Here is a 25,377-nt window from a genome sequence, read left to right on the forward strand (position 1 = left end):
CCCGAAGCCAACTCTCCAGACAAAGATTAGACTGGACTATAAGACATAAAATGATACTGGTGAAGAGTGTGCTCCTCGGCTCAAGTAGATACATGAGACTAAATGGGCAGCTCCAGTCCAGAGGCGAGATGAGAAAGCAGATAGGACGGGAGCTGGTTGAATGAACACGGGAAATACAGGGTGGAGAGGAGGAGTGTGCTGTCATATTGTAGGGAAAGCAACTAGGGTCACATAACAAAATGTATGTAAGTTTTTGTATGAGAAACTGACTTGAATTGTAAACCTTCACTTAAAGAACAATTGAAAAAAAAAAAAAAATCTCTTTCCACACCACAGTGTTTGTCAATAACTGGGAGACAGAGAAAAAAACATTCTGAGATAAGGGGTCAGAGAGCCCAAAGGTGTAGAGCAGGAAAGTAGCATCCTTATCTTTCAGAAATGTAGAGAAGACTGTTCATATGGGTCAGGATACAAACCCCATCAATATTTAGGAAGCCAGCAAGCCTCTGGAATGCCTTCAAGACTTGACTGAGCCAAGCAGGGTTCCACTAGCCACAGAAGCTGACAGCTACTGTTTTGCACTTTTGTTGTTAATGACTGGCATTCATGGGTTCATTCAACGAACTTCTTTTCAAGGTTAGGCTATTTCACACTTGCCTACACGTTTAGTATTATTTAGTAAAGAGCACACTTTTATAAAATAAAAATAACTGAAGAATTACAGAAATTCTTTTAATAACACTTTTAACATTATGAATAAATATCTACTAGAGCCTTAAAAGGAGCCCTGTAGTGCAGGGGTTGAAGTGCTCGGCTGTTAACTGAAAGATTGGCAGTTTGAACCCACCAGCCGCTCCTTGGGAGAAGGATGTGGCAGTCTGCTTCCGTAAAGATTTACAACCTTGGAAACCTATGGGGCAGTTCTGCTCTGTCCTGTAGGGTTGCTGTGAGTCGGAATTGACCTGACGGCAGTGGGTTTTTTAACAGCCTTTAAAAAACTCTGAATGTGTAAGTCTGGCCGTTAGATTATTGCCTCTATATGGGCTGTGTTTACATATTCAGAAAACGTTATTTTCTCATAATAATTAGAATGTGTGCATTGTTCACAATCATAGTTGTGTTTTACCATTGATTATTATTTATGATTATCGGAATGCCAGAGGGATGAACAGCATGCTGAAACTTAAAATACAGAAGACAGCCCAAAGGGCCTGTTATCTAGAGTCTATACAGGGACTCCTGGGGCTATTAATTATTTATCGACTTTTCAAAGTTAATAAATAGGAATGTCTTCTTGCCCTTTATTCCCCAGATGAGTTTATCCAAATGAGAGGTGGGGGTATGCGCGTGCAGACAGCAGTCTTCAACTCCAGGAGGTGCAGGTGACGGGAAGGAGATTTGTAAAAATACATTTCCCTGCAATGAAATATGCATAACACTAATCCGGCAGATTTTTATTATGATTACGTTCTCATGAATAGTTTGAGGTTTTTGAGTGTACTTTAAAAAGCATGAGTGCTTTAAAAATATAACATTAATATAAATAAAGATATAAAAAATTACCCATAATCTCACAGTCCAAATAACCCGTTGACGAAAAAAAAAAACTTACTTATTATATAGTCAGAAAATGAAAAGAAAAGTATAAAAAGGAAAAAATAAAAACCTGCCTTCTCACCACCCCAGACCCTCCAGCAAAGGTAAACCATTATTGACACTTTTCTGTGCCACCAGAAAAAACTCATGTGTGCACATATGTTCATTTACTTACCAAAATGAATCATATTACGCGCACTGCTTCGTAACATGTGTTTTTTACTTAATAACATATCTTGGGGATATTTCCATATCAGTAGACGGTGGTGACCGCATCCCTTTTGCTCTTACAAACAACACTTCAGTGAGTATCTCTGCACACATGGCTTAGTGTTCCAAGTATTTGTTTCTTTTGTAGTGTGACCCTACCACCAAAGTGGAACCTTGGTGGCACAGTGGCTAAGAACTATGGAGCTATGGATGCTAAACAAAAGGTTGGCAGGTTGAATCCATCAGCTGTTCCTTGAAAACCCTATGGGACAGTTCTACTCGGTCCTATAGGGTCGTTATGAGTCAGAATCAACTTGATGGCAATGGTTTTTTTGTTTTTTTTTTTGCAGGGGGGACCACTAAAGTCAGTGCAGCAAGTACAAGCTACTTCCAGCAGTCTCCCCCAGCTTTCAGAAGTGAAAAGGACAGTCTATTTTCCTTGGACCATTGCAGTTCCTTCAGAAACTTTCCTGAGATATTGTTATTTATACCAGTGGGTCTCAGGAAAGCTTGAGATGGCTCCTGAGAAAAGAGCCATTTTCAGCCGAGAGGACGGTGAATGCTTCTACCTGCTCACTTCTGAGTGGAAAGGGCCCCGTGGCAAAGCAGCGGTCCTGTCTTTGCTCTTGGATCCACCTGGCGTACAGCCCCAGCTCCCCTTACAGAGTATACTGAATAGTCAAGGCACAAATGGAATGTTTGTAAAGAGGGGAAAATATGCAAGCTCTGGAGAGACGTGCACAGGACAGTAGGCAAAAAAGCCAGACTACTGTGCCCTTCCCTCTAGTACACAGGTATTGGAAACACCAGACTCAGCGCTGTCTGCCTAGAGGTGCACAGGAACATAGCTGGGGTAAGAAAGTGACAACAGAGTCCACAGCTCATACACATTAATAATAACCATCTTACACCTTAGCACTTAGCTGCCTCAAATCCTTTTTGAAATGATGGAGGATTTAAATTTTATTGTGAAACCTTTCAACATGGTATTTTTCCAAAAATTTTTACATTATCTCCTTTGACCCACACATCAATTCTAAGAGGCAGATGTCATTATCCTCATTTAGAAGATGGCCTGACAGAGGGGCAGCAAAGCTACGTGACTTCCCAAGGTCAATCAGCTGACCGCGTGGTCTGACTTCAAGCACTGTGCTCTTCCCTGAATTCTCTCAAGCTCACCCAACTCCAATGAATTTGGCTTGCCAATTTTAGAATCCAAAACAAAAAAAAGATAGGAACATAAATATAACTCGCCCCAGGGACACCTGAGACCCTGAAAACTTCCTCTTCCTAATAGAAGTTTAATAAATTGGATATAGATGCTAAGTATCAGGTTGCAATACCAATCTTAAAACTTGACTGAAAAACAGGGGTGGATTATCCACTAGGCAAGGTAACGTGGTGCTTGCCTTTCTTACCAGGTCATCTGTAGTGAAACTGTTCACTACAGATTAGTAAGTAAGCACAAGTAAGCCCATGCTTATCTCGCTTACTGGATCATCCGCCAGTTTGAAAAGAGGCTTTGATTCTGTAGGAATATGGTGAAAAATTGTTCACTACAGATGGATCTGGTAAGCAAGGTAAGTACCATGCTTACCTTGCCTATTAGATAATCTGCCCCAGCTGAAGAATAAGTTTCTACTAGTTTTACAAAGACTTCTGTGTAAATTTGGTTTTATGTTTTACCATGAACACCCATATTATCTCAGCATTTTAAAATCTAGTAGCTCTTAATTTTTACAGCTAAGAAATTACCTTGGACAATATTAGTGATTTGTCATTTATATATCTAACATCCATTTTCTTGAGTTGCCTTCTTGTCAGTCGGGATGAGTCAGTTGGATTTGATGAGTTGCCTTCTTGTCAGTTGGCTTTGATGAGTCCAATTTTTTGACAACAGCCTACGGAAAAAATATATTTTACATACATTGTAAAATATACACAGGTACCTGTCACTGAAACAGAAGTTTCACAAAACGATAATCACCTCTACTACGAATGGTTCATTTGAATATTTTCTATTCTAAATTTTCTATTTCATTTTTTAAAATACTAATTGTCTTAGTTACCTAATGCTGCTACAACAGAAATACCACAAGTGGATGACTTTAACAAGCAGAAATTTATTTTCTCACAGTTTAAGAGGCCAGAAATACAAATTCAGAGTGCTGGCTCTAAGAGCAGGCTTTCTTTCTCTCTCGGCTCTGGAGGAAGGTCCTTGTCTCTTCAGCTTCTGCTTCCCGGTTCCTTGGCGATCTCCATATGCTTGGCATTTATCTTCCCCCATCTCTGCCTACTGGCTTGCTTGTTTAATCTCTTTCTATCTTAAAAGGGACTGACTCAAGATACACCCTACATTAATCCTGCCTTGGTAACATAAAAGCAACCCATTCCGAAATGGGATTTTAACTACGGACATAAACGTTAGAATTTACAACACATATTTTTAGGGAACACAAATCAATTCATCACATTCCACCCTCTGACTCCAAAAAATTCATGTCTTTGCCACATGCAAAACACATTCACCCCATCACATTATCCCAAAAGCCTTAAATCAACTCCAAGTAATCATCTAAATCAAATATGGGTAAGACTTTAGGCATATGCCATCCTGGGGCAAAACTCCTCTTCATCTGTGAACGTGTGAAATCTATACTACAAGTTATCTATTTCCAAAGTACAATGGTACAACAGGCCCAAGCTAGACATTTCCACTACAAATGGGAGAAATTCGAAGGAAAGAAGGGATAATGGGTACTGAGCATGTCCCAAACCCAGCAGAACAATTTACACTAGCTTTCAAGGTTTGAAAATAATCCTCTGTTCTTTGTACCATTTGGGCAATGACCCTGCCCTCCATACTCTGGGTATTGGCCACACTCTCTGGATTCTGAGTGGAGGTCCCTCAGCCCTGGGCTTCAGTTCCACCTTCCAGTCCTACTGGGATGGCAACTCTGCTTTCTTTGCTTTTGGTGGCCCCATTCTCCTAGTCCATCTGAGTGGCAATCCAACCCTTTTGGCTGTGGCAAGCCCCATTCTTCTGCCCCTTGGGCATGGAGGGCCCAACCCCCCAGGTCTGGGGAATGATCCCATCCCCCGGCACACCTTAATGGCAGCCCCACCCTCCACGACTGAGTTGGCAAAGGTCTGACTCTTTGAAATCTAGGAGCCTGTGGCCCTACCCTCTGAGATCCAGATCCAGGAGACCATGGCCCCACCCTTTGAAACTGAGAAGGCTGTGCTTCCCATGTTCCTTCCAACAGTTCTGCTGATCTCTAAGCTGCTCCAGAGGTAGTCCTTTTCTTTTCTTGGAGGACAACAGATGTAGCTCCTTTGGCCTGTTTCCTGCCTGTAGAATGCTAAGAGGCAGACAGTTCTTTCCTTTCATTCTTTCTCTGTTCCCTTCAGTCTAACCTGATGGGTTTTCTGCTGTAGTAGCTGGTTAGATCCATCAGTTACAGGCTTAATCTCTTTAATAAAAGATCACGTAGCCACATCCTTGGTGAACATTCTAGGACACATGTCCTTAGTCTGTACAACAGAATTTTCCAAATCATTAAGTTTTGTTTTCATTTTGCAAAGTTCATTTTTAAGTCCACCTCTTTCCTCTTGCATTTTACTAAGCAGCAAGTAGAAACCAAATGGCCTAAGATCTTGCTTAGAAATCTCATCAGCCAGATATCTAAGTTCATCATTTACAAGTTCTACCTTCCACCAAATACATGCGCATAATTCAGACCCGTTCTTTGCCGCTGCATAAAAAGGGTTGCCCTTTCTCCCTCCATTGTCCAATCTCATGTTCATCATTTTCTTTTAAAGCCTCACCAGAAGCACACTTAACATCCACGCTTCTAGCAACATTCTTCATACATGTTCTCTATGACGGAGACTTTCCCTACAGCTCTCCTCACTGCCTTCTGAGCCTCACCAGAAGCACACTGAACATCCACGCTTCTAGCAACAGTCTTCATACACGTTCTCTATGATGGAGACTTTCCCTACAGCTCTCCTCACTGCCTTCTGAGCCCTCACCAGAAGCACACTGAACATCCACGCTTCTAGCAACAGTCTTCATACACGTTCTCTATGACGGAGACTTTCCCTACAGCTCTCCTCACTGCCTTCTGAGCCCTCACCAGAAGCACACTTAACATCCACATTTCTAGCAACATTCTTCATACACATTCTCTATGACGGAGACTTTCCCTACAGCTCTCCTCACTGCCTTCTGAGCCCTCATCAGAATTCTCTCTGACATCCATAATTCTACCAACAGTGTCTTCGACACAACCTAGGCTTTTACGATTAGCAACTTAAAACTCTTCCAGCCTCCCCTCATTACCCAATTCCAAAACCACTTCCACATTGTACGTATTTGTTAGAACAGCACCCTCACTTCTTGGTACCGAATTCCATCTTAATTATCTAGTGCAGCTATAACAAAAATACCTCAAGTGGGTGACTTTAACAAACAAGAAATTTATTTTCTTGTAGTGTAGGAGGACAGAAGTCTGAATTCAGACTGCCAGCTCTGGGGGAAGGCTTTCTCCCTCTGTTAGCTCTGGAGGAAGGCCTTTGTCTTTTCAGCTTCTGCTTCCTGATTCTTCGGAAATCTTCATGTGCTTTGGTATCTATCTTCCCCCATACCTGCATGCTTAATCTGCTCTTTTCATATCTTGTAAGAGAATGACTCAAGACACACCCTATGTGAGACAGTATATAATACTGGGGAAGCCAGCACAACTTGTACAAGGCAAGGTCATGGAAGTTCCATGGACACATTCAAACTCCGAGGGACAGAATTACTGGGCGGAGGGCTGTGGGGATCATGGTCTCAGGGAACATCTAACTTAACTGGCATAACATAGTTTATAAAGAAAATGTTCTATATTCTACTTTGGTGAGTAGCATCTGGGGCCTTAAAAGCTTGTGAGTGCCCATCTAAGATACTCCACTGGTCTCACCCCGTCTACAGCAAGTAAGAATGAAGAAAACTGAAGACACAAGGGAGAGATTAGTCCAAAGGACTCAAGAACCACAACTACCACAGCCTCCACCAGACTGAGTCTGGCCCAACTAGATGGTACCTGGCTAAACCACTGACTACTCTGACAGGGATCATAATAGAGGGTCCCAGACAGAGCTGGAGAAAAATATAGAACAAAATTCTAACTCACAAAAAAAAGACCAGACTTACTGGTCTGACAGAGACTGGAGAAACCCTAAGAGTATGGCCCCTGGCACCCTTTTAGCTCAGTAATAAGTCACTCCTGAGGTTCATCCTTCATCCAAAGATTAAACAGGCCCATAAAACAAAATGAAACTAAAGGGGTACACCAGCCCGGGGCAAGGACTAGAAGGAAGGAGGGGACAGGAAAGCTGGTAATAGGGAACCCAAGGGCAAGAAGGGAAAGTGCTGACATGTCGTGGGTAACCAATGTCACAAAACAATATGTATACTAACTGTTAATGAGAAGATAGTTTGTTCTGTAAACTTTCATCTAAAGTACAATAATAAAATTTAAAAAAAAGAAGACACCCTACACTAACCCTGTCTCATTAATATAACAAATGCAACCCATTCCCAAATAGGATTATAACCACACGCATAGAGGTTAGGATTTACAACACATATTTTTGAGGTACACAATTCAATCCAGAACACTAAATATGCACTGAATTGATTTCATAGCTCACAAATGGGTCACAACTCACAATATGAAAAACACCGGCTTAGGTGAGCACTACACAGATCCCGCCCTCAAAGAGTTTGTATACTAGTTTGGCAGTCTCATATGTTCCACCCCTATTTAAAAGTTTTCACTGGCTAATTCTTTTCAAAAGCAGACCACTGGGTCCTTCTTCCTAGGCTTAGTCTGGAAGCTCAGCTGAAACCTGTCTACCATGGGTGAGCTAACTGCTGTTTGAATACTGGTGGCATAGCTTCCAGCATCACAGCAACACGTAAGCCCCACAGTACGACAAACCGACAGACACATGGGAGTACTGTTGTACATGGGGTCACTACGAGTCAGAATCAACTTGAGGCACCTAACAACGTAACAGTCTTATATGTACACAGTTCGCAGCCATCTTATGATTGGAAAGGCCTCGGGGGTCAATTAGTTCAACCATCTACTCTGTAATTCATTCTACAGCATCTCTGATGAGGGTGATAATAACTGAAAGCCTTTGCTTGATTACCTCAAGGACAAGAAGTTACCTTTTATTTAGAGTCTAGCACAGGGTTGGCCATATAAAGACCTATTAAAACAGTACAGAAACAAATTTAATTAAATATCTAAATACATAATTCCTTTTTCTTTAAAAACAACTTGAACCTTCATTCCTAAACCCATCTTGTTCTTTCCAGGTAGAGGGTAAAAAGGGGAAGGTAAATCAGGGGGACAGACATCTAGAAAACTCTTTGATTATTTGAAAAAGGGATCATAGCAAGTTAACACTGTAATGCTATCCAGCAGATCTTCAATAACGTAACACTACAAGCGTTCTTCAAGATTGAAGGTTCAATAAATGACACTCAAAATGAGGGCTAGAAGGCTGTCAGTAAGGAAAAGCTTCCCTAAGAAGGTCCAAAATTATCCAAGTCTTGAAATATTGATCAGAATTAGACAAGTGGAGAGAAGATAGGAGGACGTGATCAAAAGACTCAGAGGAAAAAAGAGCTTAGCACATTTAGGGGTCAGTAATGAAGGGTTGGAAACGCCGGTGGCATAGTGGTTAACGGGAATGAAGGGTGAGGAGCCCTGGTGGCATAGCAGTTGAATGCTGAGGGTTTGAATTCACTAGCCCTCCATGGGAGAAAGATGTGGCAGCTTGCTTCCGTAAAGATGTACAGCCTTGGAAACCCTATGGGGGCAGTTCTACTCTGTTCTATAGGGTCGCTATGAGTCAGAATTGACTCGACAGCAGTAAGTTTGGTTTGGTTTAATGAAAGGCTTGTGAAAAGAAGCAATAAGAGATGAAACAAAAAAGGAAGAATGAGGCCAATCTGTGGAGAGCAAGACAGAATCTGGATTTTATCCTGTAGGTAATAAAGTGTTACTGAAGGTTTCTGAGTGTGTACGGAGTGGCATTTCAGAATTATTAATCTGCATGTAGGCCTGAAACCTGGTTCTAAAAAGAGCCAGAGTCCAGACAACAGGAGTGTTTTAATACAGAGAAAAATGTGTGTATACATGGAGTTCATAAATTCAGAATTCTATTAAGGGCAGTCTTGCTTACACAAGAAGAAGTTGGAATATACATATGGAGTTTAGACAGGAACAGAAGCCAGTGTCTTTTTCCATTCATCCTTTCACTTTTGTTAATGAAGTGTGAGTCTCGTCAGTAATACTACTAAGTGACTGCCTCCTTTATGAATGCTATAGGCTTCATTCAGAAGCTTGGCCTCAATGCTGCTCTGGGCCTAATAAATTATTACAAACCATTTTGCAAAAATTAAATTTTGTATAAATAATAACAACATGCTATTAATAATAATATTATTATAATTATTATAAATTATTATTATTAATAAGGTTGTCTAAAGTTAATATACAAACAGGGATCTCTGAAGGCGTTAACTATCTAGTAATTCAGGCTCTTCTGGAGACTGATGGTGCCCTATGAACCTTAGCTAGAACTCAGGTCTGTCTCAGGTGAACAAAAACATCCCGTGTGAGTCACCTTGCAATTATAGCTGCCACCTGCAAGCATATTTAAGAGATGAGAGCTACAAAGCTCAACCTCTGTTTAAGATCCTGCCTTGGACTTCCTCTTCCTTCTTCCAGTCTGAGGATCAACAGAGCTCAGGATTCTTTACTAATTTTTCATACGCATCATTTTTTAATTCTATTTCTAAATTTAAAAAGACCTGTCTCCAAAGACCTCAAAGTTACTTTGCATTACTAATACTGTAAATTAGTTGAGCCCATGTTCTTTTTCACAGGGAAAGTACTTCAGAGAAAGGTTTCTTAAGTTTCTGAGAAAACGCTGGTACGTATCAGATGTATATGCTATCCACCCATTACACACACGTGAATAATTAAGAGTCACAAACATTGTTTGGGGTAATGTAGACCATTCACCAATGGTCACGGTTTAGCGCAGTTCTTTGTTGTGTTTCTACATCCACACAGATGGGTATGTCACAGTGACATGGAAGCCTCCCCCAAAATTTCAAGCCTGGATCTGAAATGGAGCCTGACTCCTTAGGATGCACATTTTAGGGGCAACTTTTTCATCTAGATGACTGCTCCCTAAATTGGGCAGTGACTCAAGAGACAGCTGGAAGGGAGAAGGAGGTACCGGGCAAGTGCTACTAAAAAAGAGTAAAGTCCATCAGCAAAGTCCCTCCCTTCCACCCACAGCCTTTTTTTTTTTTTTGACTTCTCCTCCCCATCACATTCGCTCTTTATAGGCTACTTCATCGTCCCAGGGTGGAATCCCAGGGTGAACCTGCTCACCATCTCAAACCTCAAGGGATGGCCGGGGTACAGCAACTATGTGTGGCACCTGGTGGTGGAAACTCAAGTTTTTCCACACTGAAGTGAGCAGCCTGTTAATCCTGGTTTTAGTCCCAGTTCCCACTAACTGAGCCCACGGGGCCTACCACGGTCCTGGAAGTCCTCGTTCCGAAACCTCGGCACCTGCTCGAGCCCAGCTCCAGCGAGTGACGGAGCACCTGCGGTCTCCCCCCACCTCCCGCACTTCTGGGTCCCCCTGGTGTACGCACACACACCCACGCACCCAAACTCGGCCACCCGTGCCCACCGGGCCACCGAGGCGGTCACCAACTTACTCCTCGCTGCGCCAGCCCCGCCGGGGCGCCGGCGGCGAGGGCCGGCCCGGAGCTCCGGGTCGGGCTCCAGGTCGGGTCGGGGTCGGCCCCGGGGCAGCCCGCCGGCCTCCCTCCCCGGACGCTCGGCCGGCCCCGGCGCACGCCCCGGGTGACAGGCCCCCTATAGGTTCCATACCTGCCACCGGAAGTGAGTGAGGAGGGCAGTATAGGCATTTCCTGTGACGCGAGCGCCTGGACTCCATTAGGCAGCAGCTGGGGGAAGAATCAACACACCAGGGAGCAGAGCGGAGCGGACCCGAGGACAGAGGCGGCAGCTGCCTCTGCTGCCGCCCGCCGCCGCCGCCGCCACCCCCGGGGCTCAGCCCAGCGGCGGGCCCCGCGCCCCCGCAGCCGCCCCGCGGCGCCCCCGACGCGACCCCCGGGCCGCGCACCCCGAGCTGCCTCCGGGAGGGGGGGGGGAAAGGGCCCGGATCCTCCTTCTCCCCCTCCTCCTCCTCCTCTCCCCCTCCCCTCGCCCCTGCCCTGACCCCCTCCCCGCCGCCCCGGCCCCCCGCCCCGACCCCCGCCCCGGCCCCCGCCTCCCCGCCCCCGCCTCGCCCCCCCGGCTTCCCACCACGGCCTCTCTCGGCGAGGAAACTCTGGCCTCCGCTTCCTCCTCCTCCGACTCGGACACCGGCGGAGCCTCCCCGCCCCCGCGGAAGAAACCCCGAGCCTCGGCGGCGGAGGGAGCAGGAGAGCCCGGGGCCTCGGCAGGCAGAGCAGGCCTCTCCCCTCCGTCCTCGTCGTCCTCGTCCTCGTCGTCGTCGTCCTCCTCCTCCTCCTCCTCCGTGGTGGTAGTGGTGGGACTCCCCCCGGCTGCTGCCCCTTCCGCCGCCGCCGTCCCCCACCGAAGTAGCGGCCACAGCCTGGTCAGCGGCAGCATCATGCAGGCCAACGGGGCAGGAGGAGGAGGAGGAGGCGGCGGCGGCGGCGGCGGAGGAGGGGGCGGCGGGGGCCAGGGACAGACCCAGGAACTCGCCTGCCTGTCGGCCCAGAACGGGGAGTCGTCCCCCTCGTCGTCGTCGTCCGCGGGGGACATGGCCCACGCCAATGGGCTCCTGCCTTCCGCCCCCTCCGCCGCCAGCAACAATAGCAACAGCCCGAATGTCAATAACGGGGTCCCCGGCGGGGCGGCCGCCGCAGCCTCCGCCACCGTCGCCGCTGCCTCCGCCACCACCGCCGCCTCCTCTTCCTTGGCCACCCCAGAACTGGGCAGCAGCCTCAAGAAGAAGAAGCGGCTCTCGCAGTCAGATGAGGATGTGATTAGGCTAATAGGACAGCACTTGAATGGCTTAGGGCTCAAGTAAGTATCCCTTACAGGCAGCGGTGGTGGACAGACCGAGGGACAGAGGCTGCAGGGTGGAGGGAGGCCGCAAGAGCTCAGTCAAAGGGAGAATTAGTGCTGGACACGCAGGGCCCAGCACCTAGGGAGATGTGGCTCAGCCAGGCCCGAGCAGGGAGGAGGAGCTGACCTGACGGGGAATAAGGGGGAATCAATCAGCCTGGCAAATTGTGAGACCAGACAGACGGGGGGTGGTGGGGGGGTGGGTAATAGAAACCCAAAGAATTACTCCTCCCCACACACCTTCAGAGCTGAACTGTCTGTCCGTAAAGACAGATGCCGAGGAGGGTGTCTCTGTGTGTGTGGGGGGAGGGGTGGATTAGAGCTGGTGGAAATAATGAACCTTGGAGGATTTGTTTTTCAAGTCTATCTTAGAGGCATCTTTGTGGGACACCTCCCCACCCCTTGCCATGACAGGCAACCACCCAGGCAAACTACCAGTCAGGAAGGACAATCACCCACAAGTGTTATGGGAACTGAGGGCCTGGGATAATTTGGAAAGAGGCTGTTGAATAAATCTGATGGGCACAATGAAGCAAGATACCGTGTTTATGTCATTTAAAGGCCCTTTTATGTGTCCACGAGGTCTAGCACTAGTCTGAAAGCCTGATTTCAGACGGAGATGATTGTCTCAAAGGGGGGCATCTGATCCGGTGAATCATTTGTTTTCAAATACAATGTAGGTGGCCTTGTATACCTAAAATAGGGTGGAAGTAGGCACAGGCCTTGGCCCAGGACCATCATTTTGTACACACACAAAGAAAAACTCCTGTGGAAGGTAAGGTTCCAGGGAGGAGGTAGATGAGCCAGAACCAGAATGAGACTAAAAGGGGGAAAAATACAACAGTTTCCTAGCTCCAAAGCTCAGATTAAAATAAACTGCGAGGCTAGCCAATGGGTAGTGTTTGATATATAGATTTGTTTTGGGGGGAGGCAGGAGTATTGAAAACTGACATAACCGTTTTGATTCTCAAGCAGATCATGGCACTGTTGGTAGCCGAGAAACGAATAGAGCTGAATTAACATTGAAACACACATACCTAAAACTGATAAATGAAGGTTCTTAGATATCAAAATATCTCATGGAAGAAACTGCATCTGATGAACCGTTTAAGCTCTCAAAGAGATGTATATTGTAGGAAGATTTCATTTTATTCCTTAAGGAAATGGATTACTATGAAAACAGATTTTGTAAATGCTAACAGAACATATTACTGAGACAAGAAGCAAGCTGACAGCAGCAGGAGGAAATAACTCGTGACTGTTTGGAACCTACACCATAGTAAATTTGCTATTTTTAGTATAGAGAGAAAGGGAATGGTTTTTGATGCTAGATTTATTTTAAAGATTGACCTAGTAGAACTTCTTCACAAACGTAAGGTCTGGATGTAAGGCTCTCACTTAACACAGGTCATCTCTGTCACCTTGTATGGAGCTCATAATTTTTATCTTTTCAAAATGTAGTAACATAATTCGTATACGGAGCCTGATTTTCTCATTTATTCAGCCAGTTGGTTACAACACATTTTTAGAAATTGTATACTTTTTTAAACTTACGAGGCATTAAATGGCAGAACTGGGAAGGATTGATTTTGATTTTAGAGCCAAGAAAGGTTTTCCACTTGACTAAGTTGTAAACGTAGGTGGCCATTTAAAAATCAAGATTGTTTAAAGCACATTAAAGCTGTCTCCTTTTTCTCGGTCACTGAGGTTAGCATAAAAACTTTTGCAAGTGTTTGCCTGGACATGAGTTTGTTTGGAAGAGCACAACCTGAAGTCGGTCGGGTCTTTTTTACACTGTATCTCTCCTGCAGCCAGACTGTTGATCTCCTCATGCAAGAGTCAGGATGTCGTTTAGAACATCCTTCTGCTACCAAATTCCGAAATCATGTCATGGAAGGAGACTGGGATAAGGTAAAGTAGGGCACATAGAGCTGTGTGACTGCCGCTAACGTTACGTATTGGACGTGCGCTTTGTGACGTGTCTGTTTCCTTTTATACCGGTTTTGCAGGCGGAGAATGACCTGAATGAACTAAAGCCTCTAGTGCACTCTCCTCATGCTATTGTGGTAAGAGGCGCCCTTGAAATCTCTCAAACGTTGGTGGGAATAATTGTGGTAAATACACTTTTGTTCTTAGTTTCACGTTTATGCTTATTGTAGTCGGTTATTAATAATACTAGGCCTCTGCCTCTTGTAAAAGATAAGGCCTAAAATAGTTCAATTTCGTATAATTGTATCTGTAAACTCAACTTGTAGAATGAGCATTGATCATGGTTGAAAGTTAGAGCTTTGTGTCGTTGGCGTCGTGATCAGTGAACCGAGTGTGTAAGTTAGTGCTGCGTGAATCGTATGGAAAGGCCTTCAGCTTTCGCGCTGTGAATAGTTTTATGTTTGTTAGAGCGAAGAGTAAGTTATATTTTTATATTACTTAAAATACTAAATGTGCAGGTGAGAAGGAAATGTGTTTTGAGTATGTGTGCATCCATACAGCCTTAAGTAGCTTATACATTAATGGTCTTTTTTTTTTTTTTTTTAAACCTTGGAGAATTAGCTAATTCAAACCAAATCCATTGGTGTGCGCACCATTTCCGCTCTTGCATTCCAGTTGTGTGAATTGACAGTGTCAAAGTTTGTGTAATGTGTGTCATTCTGGTGGAGGGTTGGTATGCAAATTGGGCTTTGCTTATTGGCCTTGTTTCCCCTACAAGATCAATTTCGTAGGTTAACTTGTAAGCCTCTTTCATAAATCTTAATGAGTCTTTTATCCTGATGTGCTTTAATTCTTCAGTAAATGTTGGTGAGGGAGATAAGGGGATAAGTTTTTTCTAAGTGCTTGTGATTGGAAACCATGAAGAATCAGCTGCTGGCTGCTGGCTGCTGGCTTTTTAACTTCTAGCTGATTCATTTGTTGTCAAAAGCAGTTTCCTGTCTGGTGGGGGAGGGAAACAAGGCGAATAGGAAGTGAAGTAGGGAAAACAGCTGTTTGTTAAATATTAGTAAATGACTGTTACATTTTGATTTTTTTAATTGGGTCAAACTTTAACCTTTTCTGTCTTTGTCTGTAAACCTAACAGAGCCTAACTGGGTTTTTCTTTTCTTTCTTTTTGAAATCTTGTTTTCAAGTTCTTAATATAATTCTATACAAGTGTGGTTTCTTGGAGGATTGTTTTCCTTTTTTAAGCCTCACCCAAATTATATCTGTAATTTAGTAGTAAAATTTTTAATAGGGCCACTTCCTTTTTTTTTTAGTATTGGTTTATAGTAATTTGAGACTTCTGTAATGGGTTTAAATTATGACTGTCTCATTAGAAACCTTCATTAGAAGCGACGTGTAAACTGAAGAGAGGTAGCTGTAGATAATAAGGAGGAATCCTTTCTTTTTACAGCTTGTTCAGTCTATAGAACATTCTAGGATCTAATAAAAGATGAAGATTAAGTCTCTGGCTGAGCCTCACACCATCAAACCGTTTAGGTATTTATACAAAGACAGGGGTTCCAACTTCGTCACCGTGAGCGGTGTTGAATGAGTTGCTTCCAAAGATGCAGTGCAATGTTTTTAAAGTTGCCCTTCACCTTGCAGACTGTCTTTAGATTTACTCCTCTTCCTTACCCTGCCTTCAGAAGACAGTCTAGTGTAAGATTAAATTTGTAATAATACTTTAGAATACAGCTATTTGTTTTCTTAAGTGTGATTATTTTAGCTGTGTATCTAGACACATTTAAAGACTTAGTCTAGGCTAAAATTATATTTTATTTTTTAAACCTGAATGTTTCCACCACATTCTCTACTCTCCTCCCTCCCCCCATTTTTAAATTGTCTCCTGTCAGGTAATACTGCAAATAGCAGAATGTGCTCTGGATCTTCCGAAAGCTTGAGCACATGAATCAACATTTTTTTGGGTTTAGGTTCAAATATGACTAGCCAGGTTTGGGAAATTTGGGTGGACACCTGAGACCAATAGAAGATACTTGTGTGTATGTGTGTATATATGTTTGATTATTTTTTAATTTAAAAATATGCTTAAGGAAATTATTCAGATATTAACTTGACCTACAAAAACTAATACATTTTAAAGTCAAGTAGGGAGGAGTTTGAGTGTCATGGTTTAAATATAATTCATTTCCCCTTCTCTCTGAGTCATGATTGATATAACTTGGTTATAACTTTATTCTCAGAGTTAGTCAGAACGACTACTAAGTTAGCCGAGACTGCCCTTGATAGCCAGACTTCCTGTATAACTTCTGAGTTTTTTTTCCACATTAAGTTCAATTTGATAAATAATATGGAAGGAAAAGATAAGGAAATTTAAATATCGGGTGAGGTGGGAGGCAACACCTCACCTCAAAGATAGTGTAAAGCTGTCTTGCAAGCATGCTGGTCACTTAGAAATTTCAAGTTTTTATTGGATATTAGGAGATACGACGTATTACTGGGCCCAGAGATGCTGAAAAAGCATCAGTGACCAGAAATAATCTCTTAGAGAGGCCTGATTAGGAGGGAGTTGGGGAAAGAAAGGAGAGTTTATTTCTCAGCCTGTTTCTTTCCTTTTCGTTTAAGAAGCTCATGATCTTTAAATTAAAGGAAAAAAACCCTTAGTAGGGAGCCCTGTCCCATTCTGGCAAGCCTCAGTTTTGCCTGATTTCTAAAACTTCTTCAGTAAATTAACGTCATCATTGATACCATTTGTGAATTAAGAACTCTTTTCTTTAAACTTGAGGAGGTAAATACCGTTTTATCCCTTATCCTTATTACGTGTGTCAAATACTTGAGTTGCTGAACTGATTTTTCAGAGAATAAAGATCTTCTTTCTCAGCCAGACCTACCTGAGCTTGGCCAGCAGCACATTGGTTACTGTGTACAATACCAGGATTTGATACCTGTTTGAGGATATTCTTTGTCTTAATCTGGATAAAGTGACTCAGAGAGAAATGATCCTACACTGCTTTGATAGCGTTCCCTGTATATACAGAAAAGTGTGTTTATATTGGCTTCTTTCAGGGTTTTGCCCCGCCTTCCTCTTCTGCCCCACCTCTGCCCCATAGAAGTAGAGTAACATTTCTGTCAGGATCTTGGTGGGGAAACGAGTGGAGTGGCACTCAGGGCACTGTCCCTACACACATTGGAATGGGGAGTGTGTGTGCATAGGACCTAATGACCGATACGAAGAAACAGATTAGTAAAAGACTTGCCCTGAATTAAAAAAAAAAAAATCCCCCAAATTCCCATTTGGTAAGAAAACTTAGTGAAGAAATTAAATACACATGGAAGCCAGTTCCATGTGGCATTTAAATGAAAAAAATCTGCAACTAAATACTATTCTCAAGCTTGAATCAAAAATATACTATATGAAAAGAAACATTTAATATAGTGATAAATGGGAATATGTGAGCTCTTCATTTCACAAAGAATTGAAATTTTTTTTGCAGAAAAAATGGTGAGAATATCCAGAATAATTTCAATATAAAATCTTTTGATTTTTAGATATTTTTTGTTTTTACGGTTTTGTTTTTTGTCACCTGCTGGATTTGAAGGTTATTTTTTATTTGGCATGTAAAGGTTAACTTCAGGCCATATGCGTAGCCACATATTTTTTAGGGAATCTTGGTAATTACTCTGAAATGTTAGTCATCCTAACAGTATATGTAAGATTTGGTAAGCGTAGTTTTTCTAGTTATATGGGGGCTCGTTTCACATTTTAAAGCTGTTTTTGTTGTTATTGTTTAGTTACAGATTTAAGAATAAATGAATACCAAGCATAAGCAATGTATTTTATAAAGGGTGTGTTTGAATATATGGCTAACTTATGTGAGAGTTTTTCTGTTTCGTTTACTTTCCCTAGAAGCCTTTTTTATAAAGCCATAGTTTATACTTCTCTTCTAAATATTCCTTCTTTAGAAAGTCTTGCAAAGCAGTTCATTATAATCTTAATTCCATAAATAAATGGTAAATTCTCAATACTGTTTTGTGGCAGCGGTATTTTTTTTTTTAATATTTCTAATTAAAGAGCTGTCATTTGGGTTTTTATTTTAAGTGGATTTGAGATTTGTACCATGCTATTCATTGAAGTTTCTGAATGTGACTAACATTTTATAACTACTTTCAAAAAGTAGTTTAAAAAAAAAAAAGCCACACCAGTTGGCTTGCTCCATTCCACAGGTAGCAGGTATAGTGAAGGGTCCCTTTAAGCGGTGATCCTTAATTCTTTGAAGGTTTGAAAGAAATTTCAAACTTAATATTCATAAACCTCTTCTCTAGCGTAGCTTTTCACAAACTTCTGTAGCAAAAGTCCTGTGATTGTAATGATCACTTTTAAGTTAAAAGGCGAGTAGTAAGTATTAAAAAATATTAAAACCAAACATTTCAGAAAAATAAACTAAGAGTGAAATACTTCACAATAAGCAGGAAGTGGTTTATCCTTTCAGGGAGAAAGTGCTTTGTAGTTAAATGCATCAGTGACCAGATTATTACAGATATACAAATACTGGATCCCTTTAAAGATCTTTGTTTGACCCTCTGACGCAGGCATCCCGTTACAGCATCTAGAGGGAGGTGGTCCATCAAGCTTATGCTTCTACTTTCATGTATTTTGTTATTCTTATCGTGGTAAATATATACGTAACGAATCGTTGGCCGTTTCAGCAGTGCTTGTCCGCTTTAGCCATAGAGAACTCAGTGTTTTGCAAACCAGCCTCTAGTCCATTTGTTGGACAGCGCTTCTTACTTTTGATAAGCCACAATCTGACACTTTACAACTTCTACGTAATGGTTTTAGTTCTGCTTTCTGCTGTACTTAGTCCTTTTTTCACAGTGTGGCTTTTAAATAATTCTTTGATTAACTGGTTTTTCTCCCAGCTTTTCAATACTTGTGTAACACCCTCTCCCCATGCCCCATGATAAAAGTGAGACTTTTTAAAAGGCAGCTTGAATACTTGAAATTGTTCTAAAATTTCATGCTTGAAATAAAAGTGTAGATGAATGTTTTGTGGTTAAATTTACTTTTTTACTCTGTTTATGCTTTGGTCACTAATGATCTTGTCTGATTTAAAATTATTATTCCGAAGTAGAGTTTTATGATGATGTGCAATTGAGCAAAGTGACATTAATCTACTATGACTCTATTAAACCAAAATATTGTGAGTCATCTTGAAGCTTTATAAAAAGTTATTTTCAAAGGGCATAGTAGAATGGTTTCTACTGTTCTGTTTAGGCACAAACATGTTCTGAAACTTCCGTCGACTTTTCCCCTGACTGCTGCTTTCTGTCATGTCAGAGGATGAAGTTTCTGCTGCTGCAGCAGAAGTACCTGGAATACCTGGAGGACGGCAAGGTCCTGGAGGCCCTTCAGGTTCTCCGCTGTGAACTGACGCCACTGAAATACAATACGGAGCGCATTCATGTTCTCAGTGGGTAAGGAAGCTTCGTTCTAGACTTCAGGTTGGTGGAGGGGCTGTTATTTTTACAATGGTTACTTTTCTCAAGTCACACTTCTTTAACGTTTTTCCAAGATCTAAGTCCCTGAACATTGCTAAATACTTAGATAATATTTGGGTAAATTCACTTACATGTGTACAGAGTAATTTTGTTATCCTAGAAAGCTTTCCACGTTAGGCTAGAGAGAGAGAATTCAGCAGGTGAAAGGGAGAAAAAATGTATTGCCGGTGAAATGGCGTTTCAAAGCCTTGTATAAAAACCCTGTGGCACGGATCACAGTAAGCAATGACGTTTCTAGGACTAGTACATATAAACGTTTTTTAGTGAATACTTGTCATGTGCTGGGGACTTTGCTGAGCATTTCGTATACACAATCTCATTTTATCCTCACATCCATTCCTTTAAATGTTCAAGTTCCCCAGGGATTGATCCTGGCCCCTCTTTTATCCTTTATCTGCATATTCTTCCCAGGTAAGCTCATTCTGTACAGGCCTTTTATATCTTATCCATATGCCAGTGGCTCCCAGATTTATGATTTCATCTGACCTTCAGATGTGTATGTGTGACAACTTACTTGACAGTCTCCTTTTGGAAGTCCACTAGAACAAACTTAATTTGTTCCAAACAGAATTCTTGGTTTCAGCTGTCCATCCACCCACTGCCACCGCCCCCGCACCCCCTACCGAAGACCTTTTCCTCCTCTAGGTTTCCTTGCCTCAGTAAATAGCACCACCTTCCACCCATTTACTCAGTCCAGGAGCTTAATGCTCACCCTTGCTTTTCCTTTGTCTTTTAACTTCGGCGTGAATTAGCCTAACCCAAAAACATCCCAGATTTGTCCAGTTCTGTCCGTCTTCACAATTTCCATCCTAGTTAAGCAGCAGGTATCTCTCTCAGAATTCTACAGTAGCCTCCTGACTGGTCTCGCTGCCTTCACGCTTGCTCCATTAACAATGCGTATCTGACACAGCAGCTAAAGAAATACATGAGTAGAATCTTAAATAAACAGTTTCACTCCGTTCCACTGGCTTTCGAGCACATTTAAGATAAAGTTCAAAACCGCTACCCAGACCCTTTCCTGCCATCTTTTCCCTTAATTATTACTCTTTAGTGGCATTGATGGTCTTTGTTTCTTAACTTGCCGAGCCTTAAGGCACCTGCACTGTTGGCTCTACCTTAAACGCACCTACCCCAGTCTGTAGAGCTGGGTACTGGTTGCCGAGGCCCCAGCCTAGGTGTCCTCTCCTCAGACCGGCCAGTGTGAAACAGCTCCGCCAGGCATTTCCTATCATGTCGCTCTGTTATCACCTCTTACGTCTTTCTTCATAGCAGCTATCACCATATGATACGATCTTAGCACCTAGAGCAGCACTTGGCACATAATGAGTTTTTAAATACAAGATGATGGACAAAAGGATGAGCTGTGAACAATTTTTCCACATAATTATTGGTAATAAAATTTACTCCCAAAAAGTTATTTTGGAAACCAATATGTTCACAGTATCCGCCTTCTTATACAGTGTGTTTTGTGTCTTAATTACTCATACTGTTTAAAGTAAGTTCTTCTCATCAGCTAAGGCGTTATTTATCTACTAAATAGCAAGAGAACAAGCAGTTGTGCTCTTAGGTTTTGAAAAGGCTATGAAAATCATTTAGACTCTTAAGTGAAATATGGTTTATGTAGTTTTTTTTTTTTTTTAAAGGAGGAGGTGATACTGCTGGTAACTGAGGGTTTCCTTATATTATCATTTATTGAGCACCACCTGTGTACCAAGCAGTAGACCATGTACTTGATATGCTTCATTTTATTTAATCCTCACTGTCCTATTTAAAACCCTTTTTACAAGTGAAAAGAACCAATTTGGCAAAAACTTGTTGCCATTGAGTAGATTCTGACTCATAGCGACCCTGTAGGACAGAGTAGAACTGCCCCATAGGGTTGCCAAGGAGCGGCTGGTGGATTTGAACTGCTGACCTTTTGCTTAGCAGCCGAGCTGTTAACCACTGCACCACCAGGGCTTCTTGTCTGGCGAAGTACCAGACAAAACAGCAGACCTGATCTCCATGATCGAAGAGCAACTTCACTTCTTTTACTTTTAAAGCTGGTTCTTCTGAGAAGAGCCAGAACCAAGTCAAGGTCGCACTTCTAGCAGGGACCCTTTATCTGTTCTCCAGAGTCTGTGAACTTTAGAGTTTATGCCTCCATCGGTACATGGAGTTGTAAAACAAGTCCCAGATTTTGTGCTCAGGCGTCTCAGTGCCTGACACAAGATGACATAAAGATTATGATCCAATTATACCAGTTCCTGTGTGATATTTATGATAAACTCTCGGAGGTACGTTGTGTTTGTTTAATTAGCTTAGTAAAAGTATCTTTGAAGATTTTTTGAGTTTTTTTGTTTTGTCTTGTTCTACTATTGAGAAGTGCTCTAGTTGGCATAGTGGCTAAGACTGGATATGGCACTGGAAGGCCCAGGTTCATATCCTACTTTGTTCTTGGTTATAGGGAAGTTACTTAAGCTTTCTTTGCTTTGATTTCTTCATTTATAAAAAGCAGGGTAATAATAGGGCTTCCCTCATACAGGACTGTTAAGATTAAATGAACTAATAGGTGTTGAGTGCTTAGAACAGAGTTTGGCACACAATAAGAGCTGCAGTATATATAGTAATATAATAGTATAGAACATATACCATTAATAGATAACATAACACAGCAATAATACTGTGTGTGTTAGCTGTTATTGTTATATTACATCTTAGTAATTATACCCAGGTGCCAGGTATACTAATCAATTGGATTCATTGTAGAAACTTCTTCTTGATATGTTCTTTCTTAATAAGAACTAGATATCCAATATTTTTTAATTACATTTATTCCAAAGAAAAGGGTTTGATGTTTGCTGCTGTCTCTGATGTGTTTTTAGGTATCTGATGTGTAGCCATGCGGAAGACCTACGTGCAAAAGCAGAATGGGAAGGCAAGGGCACAGCTTCCCGATCCAAACTATTGGACAAACTTCAGAGTAAGAGTCATAATTTTTGATCTTTCTGTGCTTCCTCTAAGGTTAGTAGACATTAGGAGTCAGTGAAACTCGTATCAAGCCACACTTATCATTGAGCTTTGTTAGAGCGGGGACAAAGAGGATCTGTCAGGAGGCCCTTTAAACCACAGGTTTTAAACTTTGCCGTGCAGTCCACGAAGCTGAGCTAAGGCGTGAGTGAGAAGGCACTGTTCCCAGAGCATTTCTGCTTTGATTGGTTTTACGCAGTGGTGTTCCTCAGATTTTGTTTAGGGGGGAAAGTGCTGTGGTTAGAGAAAAAAAATGTAAACCACGAATGTTTTAAATGTTTTGTTGATTTCAATAGTAAGTCATAATTTTTCCCCCCCTCAGGTAAATTGTTTCACTCTCCACCCAAATCCATTAGAGAATTTTCAAATTAGAGTAAGAGTTTAATTTTTGCCAAATCGTTATGGAAAGGACCTTCTTCCCATTTCTAGTCAAATCATATTAGTCTATAATTTTCATGTTAAGGTGGGAATGGAAACCCTAAGAATCAGGAAACCAGATAGTTGAGGAGGTATAAGGCACTGAAGGGCTGGAATAGATTGGTATTAATAACAGAACACCAGGTAGTCCCTGAATTTCCGTAGCGTCCTCTGCATTAGGAGCGATTTAATGGGGCCTGGAACTTGACCTGTTGACAGCATTTTGGCCCTTTTTATGTGGAGATTTTACCTTCACTTCTAGTAATGCACAGACCCCCTCTAGTATACAGTCATCTTTAGATTTTTTTTTCTTTTTAGAAAATCCACACACAAAATAAAGCACTCCTAGACAAGTAGGCCCCATTCTAGTGATGACGTACGTAGCTCAAGCTGCCGACAGATATTCACAAAGATTACGTTTAAGAGACACAGTATGGTTGGGGAAGGGGCCGTTGTAGCGGAAGATGAGCAAATGTATTAAATAAAAGTTTACACTGTTGTTTTGTTTTTTCCTTTAATATTTCTCTTTTTTAAAATGTCTTCTCTTAAAGCCTATTTACCACCATCAGTGATGCTTCCCCCACGGCGTTTACAGACTCTCCTGCGGCAGGCTGTGGAACTGCAGAGGGATCGGTGCCTATATCACAATACCAAACTCGATAATAATCTAGACTCTGTATCTCTGCTTATAGATCATGTTTGTAGTAGGTAAGACGAAAGCCTCGTGTACTCTGGAATACACACGTTTCACAGACTCACTTATGAACTTTACATAAATGTTTTCTTTTTTAGCATTTTATCCTGTAGCTATAATTCGTATCTGATTTAGCCTGTGTTCGCAAGTAGAACCACTAATGTTGAAAATTAAAAGAAATTTATGTATGTTTGTATCATAAGCCACACCTTGAGAATTGAAGCTGTAAAGCTTACTCTTTCTTTTCCTGTCTGTGGGTTTGGCTAGTCATTTCCTCTATTTAACAATTTTTTTTTCTCTTTTTATTTTTATTGTGCTTTAAGTGAAAGCTTTCAAAACAAGTCAGTCTCTCTTACAAAAATTTATATACACCTTGCTATATACTCCTTGTTGCTCTCCTCCTAATGAGACAGCACACTCCTTCTCTCTACCCTGTATTACCCCATGCCTATTCAGCCAGCTCGTGTCCCCCTCTGCCTTCTCATCTCGCCTCCAGACAGGAGCTGCCCACATATTCTCATGTGTCTGCTTGAGCCAAGAAGCTCACTCCTCACCAGTATCATTTTCTATCTTGTAGTCCAGTCCAATCCCTGTCTGAAGAGTTGGCTTTAGGAATGGTTCCAGTCTTGGGCTAACAGAAGGTCTGAGGACCATGACCTCCGGGGTCCTTCTAGTTTCAGTCAGACCATTAAGTCTGGTCTTTTTATGAGAATTTGAAGTCTGCATCCCACTGCTCTCCTGCTCCTTCAGGGGTTCTCTGTTGTGTTCCCTGTCAGGGCAGCCATCGGTTGTAGCTGGGCACCATCTTGTTCTTCTGGTCTCAGGCTGATTTAGTCTCTGGTTTATGTGGCCCTGTTTGTCTCTTGGGCTCATAATTACCTTGTGTCTTTGATGTTCTTCATTCTCCTTTGCTCCAGGTGGGTTGAGACCAATCAATGCATCTTAGATGGCCACTTGGTAGCGCTTAAGACCCCAGACACCACTTTCCAAAGTGGGACGCAGAATGTTTTCTTAATAGCTTTTATTATGCCGATTGACCTAGGTGTCCCCTGAAACCATGGTCCCCAAACCCATGCCCCTGCTACTCTGGCCTTCAAAGCATTCGGGTTGTTCAGGAAACTTTTTTGCTCTTGGTTTAGCCCAGTTATGCTGACCTCTCCTGTATTGTGTGTTGTCTTTCACTTCACCTAAAATAGCTCTTATCTACTATCTAATTAGTGAATACTCCTCTCCCTCCATCCCTCCCCACTCTCGTAATCATCAAAGAATATTTTCTTCTCTGTTTAAACTATTTCTCGAGTTCTTATAATAGTGGTCTCATACAATATTTGTCCTTTTGCAACTGACTTATTTCATTCAACGTAATGCCTTCCAGATTCCTCCATGTTATGAGATGTTTCACGGATTCATCATTGTTTTTTATTGATGCATATTATTCCATTGTGTGAATATACCATAATTTATTTATCCATTCATCTGTCGATGGGCACCTTGGTTGCGTCCATCTTTTTGCTATTGTAAACAGTGCTGCAATGAACATGGCTATGCATGTATCTGTTCGTGTAAAAGCTCTTATTTCTCTAGGATATATTCCAAGGAGTGGGATTGCTGGATCATATGGTAGTTCTATTTTTAGCTTTTTAAGGAAGCGCCAAATTGATTTCCAAATTGGTTGTTCCATTTTACATTCCCACCAGCAGTATATAAGTGTTCCAGTCTCTCCACATCTCCAACATTTATTATTTTGTGTTTTATGGATTAATGCCATTC

General features: G+C 42.1%; 1 protein-coding gene across 5 annotated transcripts in view; it reads left to right on the plus strand.

Moving 5' to 3' along the window:
• The first annotated feature begins 11,209 nt into the window (after positions 1-11,209).
• The window catches only part of WDR26 (WD repeat domain 26), a 42,313-nt gene continuing 28,145 nt past the window's right edge, over positions 11,210-25,377 (plus strand). Inside the window, exons 1-6 of one of the 5 annotated variants that reach the window (XM_064276837.1) lie at positions 11,210-11,954; positions 13,808-13,907; positions 14,006-14,110; positions 19,204-19,403; positions 22,352-22,449; positions 23,465-23,621. In XM_064276837.1, the coding sequence (XP_064132907.1) occupies positions 11,536-11,954; positions 13,808-13,907; positions 14,006-14,110; positions 19,204-19,403; positions 22,352-22,449; positions 23,465-23,621 (1,079 nt within the window). In that variant the 5' untranslated portion in view covers positions 11,210-11,535. The remainder of the gene's footprint in view (positions 11,955-13,807; positions 13,908-14,005; positions 14,111-19,203; positions 19,404-22,351; positions 22,450-23,464; positions 23,622-25,377) is intronic. The other 4 variants (XM_064276838.1, XM_064276834.1, XM_064276835.1 and 1 more) reach the window with 4 other exon arrangements.

This window comes from Loxodonta africana, chromosome 25, assembly GCF_030014295.1.
Source record: "Loxodonta africana isolate mLoxAfr1 chromosome 25, mLoxAfr1.hap2, whole genome shotgun sequence".
NCBI lineage: Eukaryota > Metazoa > Chordata > Mammalia > Proboscidea > Elephantidae > Loxodonta > Loxodonta africana.